Source organism: Puccinia triticina, chromosome 6A, assembly GCF_026914185.1.
Source record: "Puccinia triticina chromosome 6A, complete sequence".
NCBI lineage: Eukaryota > Fungi > Basidiomycota > Pucciniomycetes > Pucciniales > Pucciniaceae > Puccinia > Puccinia triticina.
The window spans coordinates 4,421,404-4,432,452 of record NC_070563.1 but is presented as its reverse complement, the minus strand read 5'-3'; the positions used below and the strand labels follow the sequence as shown (position 1 = coordinate 4,432,452).

The 11,049-nt window shown below is 47.1% G+C and overlaps 2 protein-coding genes across 2 annotated transcripts; both read left to right on the top strand.

Annotated features, from left to right (window-relative positions):
• Positions 1-232: 232 nt before the first annotated feature.
• On the top strand, positions 233-1,570 carry PtA15_6A529 (uncharacterized protein; the record flags this gene model as incomplete). The annotated part of the gene is made up of 4 exons (XM_053170244.1): positions 233-297; positions 393-621; positions 703-1,091; positions 1,153-1,570. The coding sequence occupies 4 exons, from the start codon at positions 233-235 to the stop codon at positions 1,568-1,570; spliced, it is 1,101 nt and encodes a 366-aa protein (XP_053021455.1).
• Positions 1,571-9,317: 7,747 nt separating this feature from the next.
• Positions 9,318-9,749, top strand: PtA15_6A528 (uncharacterized protein; the record flags this gene model as incomplete). Its single annotated transcript, XM_053170243.1, has 3 exons — positions 9,318-9,509; positions 9,638-9,656; positions 9,730-9,749. The coding sequence occupies 3 exons, from the start codon at positions 9,318-9,320 to the stop codon at positions 9,747-9,749; spliced, it is 231 nt and encodes a 76-aa protein (XP_053021454.1).
• Between the last annotated feature and the right edge of the window lie 1,300 nt (positions 9,750-11,049).

Sequence of the window (11,049 nt, the reverse complement as noted above, 5' to 3'; positions counted from 1 at the left end):
CCTGGCCCCGTTGTCACTTCTCAGCCCACATCACTGCCCCTTTGCAGCTGACACATTTTGTTGTACTTTTTCCGACATTAGTGAATCAATCAGCTGACTCGCCCGCGCCACGAATGCACCCTCCTGCCTGACTTGGTGAACTTTACCATTGATATAACAACGTACCCCTGCCAACCCACCTCGCAAGTACTATTAAACTTGTATTCTTCTCCATTTCCCCCCTCCCTCCACCATGCACATTGGAAAGAAAGAACGGGTTGATTATATGTCGGAGAAACATTGCATTCATTCTTCAAGGTTCGCAGTTCAAGCGGACGACCACAAACAGCAAACTGTCCAAGAAAATTAGGATCGTTCAATTTGTTGGCAGCCATCACGTCGGCAACAAACAGTCCAATCTCAAGAGCAACGGGCGCACTCAAAGATGATTTGGATGAGAATGAGATAGAGGAGCAGTCGGAGCATGCGTCAGATCTGACCCATCCCACCCTTGACAGCTCGCTCGCCCAACATAAGCTCAGATCCAAATGGGTCTTCTGGCTCTTGCACCGTCCCCCGTCCAAAAAAATCTCGGAGGAAGAGTACGGGAAAGCAATGAGACGGTTAGGCGCCTGTGACACTGTACGTGTGACCAGTCTCTCTGCTCCTAGACTTATAGCTCCGATTGACCACGCCCGCTGTTTTTTTTTTTTTTTCAGATAGGTGGAGACGTTTTATTCATTGTATTTGCACATAAAGCGGCCCTCGAACCACCTCCCAATCTCGGACCTGCACATCTTTGTGGATTCAATCAAGCCTGCATGGGAGGACCCGCTGAACGTAGAAGGGGGGAAGTGGACGATACGGCTGAAGAAGGGGCTGGCAAACCGGCTCTGGGAGACGCTGATCTTCAGCCTCGTCGGCGGCGGGCTCAAGAAGCTCATCGCCAACCCGGACAGCCTCTCCAACGACAACAAATCACCCGCCCGCAAACACAAGGAGATCTGTGGGGCCGTGCTCAGCATCAGAAGAGACAAGGACATCCTGGCCGTCTGGCATAGAACCGGCGCTCCCGACGTCGGGGGCGACGGCAAGATGGCCAAACAAGTCAAGTTCAGTCCTCCTCCACACACTCAGCCCCTTGCCTCATCCCACTAACACCGTTGTTGTCAGATTGTCACTCCAAACAGTCTTGCAGCTGCCCTTGAATTGCCACCTGGTCTACAAGCTCAACGCCGACTGTCTCTCGTCGAACGTTGCAGTTAGCATGACGACAATTGCCCAGAATATCCAACAGAACCCCTACAACAACAACAATAACAACAACAGCATCAACAACAACAGCAGCCATCATCACCACCACCAACACTACCAGCAGCAGCAAGGCCCAATCAAGGCCCACCATCCAAACTACAACCCCAACTACCATCTCAAACAAAACCATCGCTTGTCTGCTGGCTTCAATAACCCCTCTCAGCCTGCCGACCATGCCAAGCCTGCCGTCACCCATCCGTTCTCTGCCGGCTTTGGCGCCCTTGGATCGGCATCCACTGCCAACGCAGCAGCCGTCAACACCGGCAAGAAAGAGTAACACTCCTTTCCCCCCACCCTGCCCTACATTTATGTCACATGCTTGGTTAAAATCATCCCCTGCCCCCCCTTCCACACACACTCTCGCTTGTGATCAGATCAGCGCTCTGTCTGCTTTCCTGTTGCAGAATTCTTTCTGTTTTTTGTGTCTTCTTTCTCACTCACACACACTCAACCTTCTTGTGTGTGCGTGTGTTCATGTCAATGGAAATACCTTTGCTTTTTTGGTTCTTTGTGAGTGAGGTTTGCAAGGCGGGCTCAGGAGGCGTTGAGGGGCGTCAAGACGGGCTGGATAAGCTGGTTGCTTTAAAAGCTGCTCAATCGGCACCAGTCGATATGCAGATCAGTCAGAAATACATCTCTGCTGTTTTGCCTCCACATTGTTCCAGAGAAAATGGGGATTTTTTCCTGGCTGCTTCTGGGGAATGTGCACAGCCAACTATGGACTCACGGGTCTCAGAGTCTACAACATACTCAAGCGGTTATGGTGTTGCACACGCTGCAAAACAAGAAGATACAAACAAGCCTTTTCATGGACAGCCAACCCTCTCTAACCTCATACGTCTTGGTGGACAGAATTTATTATGCAGTTTGGCAGGCTGTGTGGTTGGGAGGGTTCACTGGAGCCTGGAGGCCCAAATGAAAACCTTGTGCAACACTGGGTTGCTATGCCAAGGCACACTATTTGGCCAAGAATATGTATTTATGTAGCCTAGCAGCCGCAAGATAGGAATACTCATGCCTTAGCGCTAGCGGACTGTTAGCATTGCTACACTCCACTCCACTGTGCTACGCGGCTTTTAAAAGAAAAACACGCTGAACAGTGGTGTAGCGCATTGTAGCAAATGCTGCGCTGCCCAATGATTGAGCTTTGACGCTGACAGCTAACATCATCTTATCTGGGTTTCTAGCGCTTTCCTGCTGTGCTATGTATGTTAAACTAACCCTGATGTTAGCGTAGCTGACCCAGTGTTTTCTGGTGGTTACAAACTAGGATGTCTGAGAGGTTATTCCCCTCATGCAAGTATGCAGTTAGAGTCAATGTGTAACTGGGAGATCTTGCTGACATGTTCAAGCCAATTTGGCTGCAGATTGGTGCATAAGTGAACTGGTAGCACTTTTCTAACAATGGAGGACTTCCCGTCAGCATTTAGAGAGCTCTAGATGCTCCTCTAACTCCTAAATTAAGACCTCTGCCAAAGCAACACTAGAACTTGGATAGATTATGTTCTAGCATTGAAATTTAAAGAACACTAGAGGCCAAGGCGGCTGTGCCGCTGCAGAGCCCAGATGCCCAGCTCCACTATTCTTCAGCCAGCAACAGTACTTTTTGTACTCAGCAACAGTAATGTTTGTACTCAGCAGCCTTAGTTTCTTTACTCAGCAGTGGTATTTTATGTTTTCATGTTTTTGAATGCTAAATGCACACATTTTTTGAGGTGATATGTTGTAATCTCACAGTTTAATTTTTCTGTTGGGCAAAAAATGAATGCCTTGGAAAATATTTGAAGTGATAAAATTCACTATCATTCAGATAGATCTACTTCCTGTAATCTGAAAGATCTGGATATCCTTCTTGGTGGGTCACACAATCCATATAGGCTCAAGCTGATGAAATTATGAGATCAGTGAGGTTATTGGTTGGGGTTATACATAACCTCATCCAAGTGGTTGAGTGTGTTGTACAATTTATCACTTCAAATATTTTCCAAGGCATTCATTTTTTGCCCAACAGAAAAATTAAACTGTGAGATTACAACATATCACCTCAAAAAATGTGTACATTTAGCATTCAAAAACATGGAAACATAAAATACCACTACTGAGTAAAGAAACCAAGGCTGCTGAATACAAACATTAATGTTGCTGAGTACAAAAAGTACTGTTGGTGGTTGAAGAATAGTGGAGCTGGGCATCTGGGCTCTGCAGCGGCGCAGCCGCCTTGGCCTCTAGTTATACACTGCTACTAATTGACCTTTCTTTAGTGTTTGCCTTGATGTTTTCTTTCTGTTCCAGTAATCCACAGAGTTCTTCCTAGAGTCCATAAGCTGCTGATGTGCTTGCTGCAAAATGGTGTCCATGTTTTCAAGCTGCTGGGTCCTGGCCAATAGAAGATCCTGAGTTGTTTCTACATTAGACCAATCCACTCCAAAGAAGGTTTCCAGTTCCAGGTCAATGGGTAAAATGGGGGGCTGTCCAAGAACTAGTTCATAAGGTGAGTAACCAGTTGATCTTTTGGTGGAAATTCTATCTGCAAATAAAACCAAATGTAAATAATTCCTCCACTTCTTGCCTTCTTTTCCAGAGTTTGACCAAATTATCCTTAATTAACTGATGTCCACTTTCTACCATTCCATTTGCTTCAGGATAATAAGGAGTGGTGACCTTGACTTTCATTCCAGATTCCAGAAGGGATTTTTGAAACTGTTGTCCAAATTCAGAGCCTCCATCCACTGTGACTGACCAAGGAGCTCCATATCTGTAGATCCAATTGTCCAAGAACCACTGAGAGATTTTCTTTGCCTGTATCTTTTCCAGTCCAACTGCTTCTACCCATCCAGAAAGGTCATCTCTTGCAATTACCAGGTATTTCCATTTGACAGCTTTGATGTGAACTGTATCCAAACTGACTCTTCCAAAGATTATTGCTGCTCCAGTAGTTTTCTTGGGTTCCATTGGCAATTTTGAGCTCCTATCTTCACAAGACTGGACCCACTTGTTTACATCTATCTTGAGACCTGGTCACCAAAACCTGAGTTTAATCCTTCTGTAAGTTTCAGCAATCCGTTATAGGAGTGTGCCAAAGCACATTCCGTAATAGGAGTGTGGCAAAGCACGGGGCTTGATGAGGGAAGGGAAGATGGGCCCCTTCTGACACTGCGTCAGAATGTGGTGGCAGGGAGGACTTACAGTGTACTGTGGGTGCAGATGTTTGGATCCGTCGATTGGGTGCGGCTGGTCTACAAATCGTTTTGTTTTTGGCGGGATCGTGGCGTGGCGTGGCTTGGTCAAGGTGAAGCACTTCAACCACTACCAGATATCCTGAGTGGAATATCCAGTAAGAAATCCAGGATACCATGTATCCAGAAGCACACTCCGTAATAGATAGGAATAGATAGGAGTGTGCCATAGCACATTCCGTAATGGGAGTGTGCCAAAGCACACTCCGTAATGGGAGTGTGCCAAAGCACACTCCGTAATAGGAGTGTGCCAAAGCACACTCCGTAATGGGAGTGTGCCAAAGCACACTCCGTAATAGGAGTGTGCCAAAGCACACTCCGTAATAGGAGTGTGCCAAAGCACACTCCGTAATAGGAGTGTGCCAAAGCACACTCCGTAATAGGAGTGTGCCAAAGCACACTCCGTAATAGGAGTGTGCCAAAGCACACTCCGTAATAGGAGTGTGCCAAAGCACACTCCGTAATAGGAGTGTGCCAAAGCACACTCCGTAATAGGAGTGTGCCAAAGCACACTCCGTAATAGGAGTGTGCCAAAGCACACTCCGTAATAGGAGTGTGCCAAAGCACACTCCGTAATAGGAGTGTGCCAAAGCACACTCCGTAATAGGAGTGTGCCAAAGCACACTCCGTAATAGGAGTGTGCCAAAGCACACTCCGTAATAGGAGTGTGCCAAAGCACACTCCGTAATAGGAGTGTGCCAAAGCACACTCCGTAATAGGAGTGTGCCAAAGCACACTCCGTAATAGGAGTGTGCCAAAGCACACTCCGTAATAGGAGTGTGCCAAAGCACACTCCGTAATAGGAGTGTGCCAAAGCACACTCCGTAATAGGAGTGTGCCAAAGCACACTCCGTAATAGGAGTGTGCCAAAGCACACTCCGTAATAGGAGTGTGCCAAAGCACACTCCGTAATAGGAGTGTGCCAAAGCACACTCCGTAATAGGAGTGTGCCAAAGCACACTCCGTAATAGGAGTGTGCCAAAGCACACTCCGTAATAGGAGTGTGCCAAAGCACACTCCGTAATAGGAGTGTGCCAAAGCACACTCCGTAATAGGAGTGTGCCAAAGCACACTCCGTAATAGGAGTGTGCCAAAGCACACTCCGTAATAGGAGTGTGCCAAAGCACACTCCGTAATAGGAGTGTGCCAAAGCACACTCCGTAATAGGAGTGTGCCAAAGCAAGCACACTCCGTAATAGGAGTGTGCCAAAGCACACTCCGTAATAGGAGTGTGCCAAAGCACACTCCGTAATAGGAGTGTGCCAAAGCACACTCCGTAATAGGAGTGTGCCAAAGCACACTCCGTAATAGGAGTGTGCCAAAGCACACTCCGTAATAGGAGTGTGCCAAAGCACACTCCCTATTGAAATTTAGTTAATTTTAAGATTTACAAGAATGATTTGAGGCCTGCAAAGATTTGCTCAAGCTTTATATTGAGTAATATGTCATTGCATGGTTTCCATGCATGGTGTTTTCTGGCCTCATCCAGCCAGGACATTACCATCTTTAGTCCAGCCTCTCCACCAGTGATGTGCTGATTACCCATGTCAATACCAAATAGTGCATCCATTGTTGAGTTGACCTCCATGAAAACAAAATCTTTGGTGTCGGGATGGTTGTCAGTGCATCCATCAGTTGGGCTTGTTGAGCACAACTGGCCAATGAGTGGAGAGGGAGGGGGGAGTTCTACTTCTTCAACAAGTTTTTGGATCACAAGCATAAGCAACAATGGGAAGTTACATTATCCGTAACGAAAAGTAACGGATAACGTAACTAAATTGGTGCCGTTATCCTTGCACTAACGGCAGCATTGTTTTAGTTACGTTATTTTTTGATTTTTTTTCTGTTTTATTAGACCCGTTACGTTATCCCCGCAATCTGAGGAGGATAACGTGCGGATAACGCGGGTTTTTTGCCTATTTTACGGTGCTTTTACGCCAGATAACGCGGTTAGCGCGTTATCGGCGTTATTTTTTGGAATATTTCAACAGATAACGATAACGCGTTATCTGGTAACGGTGGGAAGTTATGTTACGAAAATCCCGCTGGATAACGTAACGTAAGTAACTTCCCATTGTTGGCATAAGGAGGTTGGTCTCTGAGTTACTGGGACATGGAGGTTGAGCACAAGAAGCAGGATCGTTTGGTTCATTGACCCCACACTGCCCAAGTAGATTGCTGGGTGTTGTCCAATGCGTTGAGGTATATCATCATTGATGGTGTCACCTTGGTGGGCATCCTGTAGGCCTCTTTATTGGTTCGCCATTGGGCCCACGGAATTGGATTGGGGGAGTGGAGGTTCCAGAAGCTGATATAATCAACAGCCATTCCAATGGCGCTTGTTCAGTGTGCCAAAGCACACTCTGTAGTAGGAGTGTGCCAAAGCACACTCCGTAATAGGAGTGTGCCAAAGCATTACAGAGTGTGCCAAAGCACACTCTGTAGTAATCAGCGGTGTTTTTTGCAGTCTGGATGTCCATGAAGAAATCCTCTTAGCCAATCAAGACTGCAAAGTCTTCATGATTGAGATTTTCCGGCCAGTGAGACTGTGTACTGAACCGGTAAAATTGTGGACCGGCCGCAATGGGCAACAAGCTGGGGACAACAACAACAGCTGTGATGACAGCAGTAACACTGTGACTTGAGGAACGCGAACAAGGGACAAGAGCAGCAGGGTGAAGGCACACCTGTGATGACAGCAGTAACGCTGTGAGCAGTGAGAGCAGCACGGTGGAGGTACACCTGCAAGGAGTCAAGTGAAGACAGAGTGAGTTTACAAGTAGGAAACAAATAAAGATGAATGAATGAAAACACAATACATACCTGTGATGACAGCAGTAACACTGTGAGCAACGCAAACAAGGGACAAGAGCAGCACGGTGGAGGCACACCTGATGAGAGTGATGAACAAGGTGAGATAGGATCATAGAGGCGGTGATGAGAGAAAAATCCTTGAGGCATACCTGTGAGGAGTCGAGTGAAGATGGAGTGAGTTTACAAGTAGGAAACAAATAAAGATGAATAAGGTACAATGTGTGAAGGTAAGTTGAACTAAGTACATCAAGATTAGGTTTCTACTGTATCATCACTAGGTCTGCTCTGCAGCAGAATGCTTTGGCGGTGTTTCCCGCTATGGGCCTCAATACACCAATGCATGGCAGTACTGGTCAACCGGCGCTGGGTGCTTGGAATTAGGGCTGGCCCCCGTTGCTGGCCTCTCCAGGTGTGAGCCTGAGTCTCTATAGTGACAGCAGGACACAAGAAATGGGGCGGCAATAGTTGGATTTCTTTGGATAAAGAAAATACAACTATAAGAGAAAGAGAGAAAGAGAGAGAAACAGAGCAGGATCAGGATAAAGAGAAGTACTAGGTTAATCTAGTGGGAATGCACGTCCACTGGCAATGCTACTAGAAGAGTGCTGCTAATCTGTGCTAGAAAAAAGCTACAGCTTCCTCTCAGGAGGGTATCTGGATTAGATAAGTTTAATCCAGCCACAATTTTTTAGCTTCCTTCTGGATAGTCTAGGTTCTTAAAGGGAAACCTGAGGGACAGCCCTGTAACCTAGATTTGAGGCAAAGGCCAACTGATAAGAAGGGACAGCCCTGTGATCAAGATTGAGGCAAAGGCCAGTAGATTTGGAGGGACAGCCCTGTGATCAAGAAGAAGATAAAAACCAACAGAAAAGAGCAGATCAAGCAAGACACAGAGTTGTACCTCTGAGATAAACAAGGTTCAGAGAAAGAGGTTACTTACTGTCAATATCCTAGGCACCTGTGACGGTAGGTATACTGGGAGTGTTGTAAACTCTTTGGTGGTGATCCTGAGGTTATCTGGGTGGTGGTTCTGGTGTGCTGAAGTCTGTGGATCCTCCAGCTGCATGGGGGATCCTGACTTCAAAAATTTTCAAAGTTGGATGACATAATCACACATGTACATGTGGTTGGGAGCGCTCAGGCGCGACTACACGGCGTTGCTGCGCATGTGTGTCACAAACCACAAACTCTATGAAGGAGTAGAGATATTGTAAAGTGATCAGTGAACACTGGGGTCAAAATTGCATGAGAAATCAGAATCTGAAGTCAAAACAACCTTATGTCTTAAGGTTAAAAAGATATGAGCACATTTAGTTATAAAATGGAGATAAAAGGCAGTTTTAGGTCAACTGTGTTGACTCTAAGGCTGACACCAGGTATACCAGCGGTCTGCCCCGTGGGTATAGTGCTCCGGGACGCCTCTTTGCCTGGACCGTACCTGGCCTACTCGGCGGGTACAGTCCATGGGCAGCCTCAGAAATACCCGTGGGTATATCAGGTATTAGGCAGGTCATGTTCAGGTGCGCTGTGGCTACCAATCTGCACCCGTGTGGAGGAAGTGAGCAAAAAAAAATGCACATATCAAAAGTACAAAGGTCCCTCAGCCCGGGCTGGGGCCCTCATGGCTCATGGGTGCAAAGTGGGTGCAGTAGGTCTGGGCCTTTGCGGGCCTTACCCGCGGGAATCGGGAACGGGTTACGGGTATACCCGTGGGCTGGCGGGTATACCCGTAGCTCGGCCGCCCCGCGGGTACCCTGTTCCCGTTCACGATACCCGCGGGTAAGGCTCGGGCTGCTTGATTTTGGTACCCGAGTGACGGGTGTATACCCGCGGGACGGGCGCCGCGCTAGCTCAAAGTGGCCGGGTACCCCGTGGGATCCAGCCCTACTCGGGATGTTTCAGCCGGCCCGGTCGGCCGAGGGGTCTACATACTGGGGTCATGTTTACCCTATTTATGCATAGCTCCATAAGCATATGAAGGTTTTGGACCTCAAGTCCCCCGAACCCTTGGCAACCACTAGCAACCACCCGAAACGATCCGTCAAAGCCGGAAAACACCTCGCGCAATTCCTCGTCTGCCTCATCCCCATCCTGAATCGTAGATCCCGACCACCTCCACCGAACCACTGGGCTTCATCAGAAAGAAAACCGGATAGCATCGACTTGGTCCTATAACCTTCGTTCCTCATTTACCCGTCTCTCTGATTGTCCAACCTCAATATGTAAGGTTCCGCTGGTGACTTTCAACTTCCTTCAAACCAACAAGCTGACCTCCATTAATTTGCGCATAATAGGCCTGCTTCGAAGAAAACGGTATGGAAATTTAGCTCTTCTTGGAGTAGGTGATTGCCCGAACTGACTTCCTCCACGGATCTAACGATTCTAGCTGCGATCGCAAGAATCTAGGAAAAAAGAACTGGTCAGTAACCTTCTGCTTATTGCGTCGTCAAAATCTGATTCCTTGCTCACATCATCAAATATTGTGCAGGCTGGAACAAAAGTAGAGACCAATGCCGGAGGTACGATTCTCATCCCTATCATAAACATTCATCGAAATCCCTGTCGTGGCTAACTCAAAGCGTTCCCGGCATCTACTTGAACTCACTTCCACAAAGGAATCCCCAAGAAGCCTGAAAAGCCTAAAGCTCAATGTAACATTTGCAAGGGACAATTTATTGCGACGATGCCAACGGTGCTCCGGGACCACGCATCAAACAAACATGTCAAAAACACTTTTGAACAATGTTTCCCCAACATTCAAGTCTGATTAACTCTCATAGCCCGAGGTGATGACCATCTCTTTTTCTCGAGTCAACTGCGAAACGGCCAAGTTAGTTTGGTTGGAAGTTTCCCTCTATTCCCAAATTAGAAATTGTTCTGTATTGCTCCCTATCGAGCGGTCACGTCTATAAAGAAAGTGATAAATGTAAACGCCCCACGACTAGCCAGGTTGAGTGTCAAGGAAAGATAATATTGCAAAGATCTAGATGATAATGGAGCTAAAGCAGACAAAGTTATAATGAAAATGATAACTGTAGACGCTCTGCGGCTAGCCTTTGGCCGGAGGAAGATGATGAAACTGGTAGCGAGTTGTGGTTACAACTTTTAAAGGAGTATATTTAGCCTACCTTAACTAAGTCCCTCTATTGAAGGGGGGACACCGTCCTGCAGGGACCTTCTGAAGTAGGGACTGTTGTGACATATGTCACATAGCCTACTCAGCTGCGGCTCAGCCCGGAGGAGAAGGAACTTCCCCTCCGACTGGGCACCAGTGGAATACTATAACTCTATCCATTGCTCACATCACAACAGGTTATGAGCCCTTAAGGGTGTCTCGCCCCCAATACCAGCCAGCAGCTGAAGAAAAATCTTCCCAACGAAGAATACCGGCTTTTTAACCCTCTTATTTCAATCCCAATGAAGAATACCGGCTTTTTCACCCTCTTATTTCAATCCTGACAAAAATACCGAACTGTTATTGAATTTTTTATTCTCCCTGCAAAACTTCATTGCCTCCCAATGGATCCCTATTGGTACGGCGCTCATGGTTGGATTCAACTTTTCATGACCGACTTGAATTGTGTTCTGGGAAGTTTGACGCCTCTGTACCCCTACAGGCCCGCTCTGACTTTCAATCAAGCAAGAATGTCTGAAAATTTCCACCTTGGTGTTTTCAATGAGCACCAATTGCGCAAGCAACCAACTC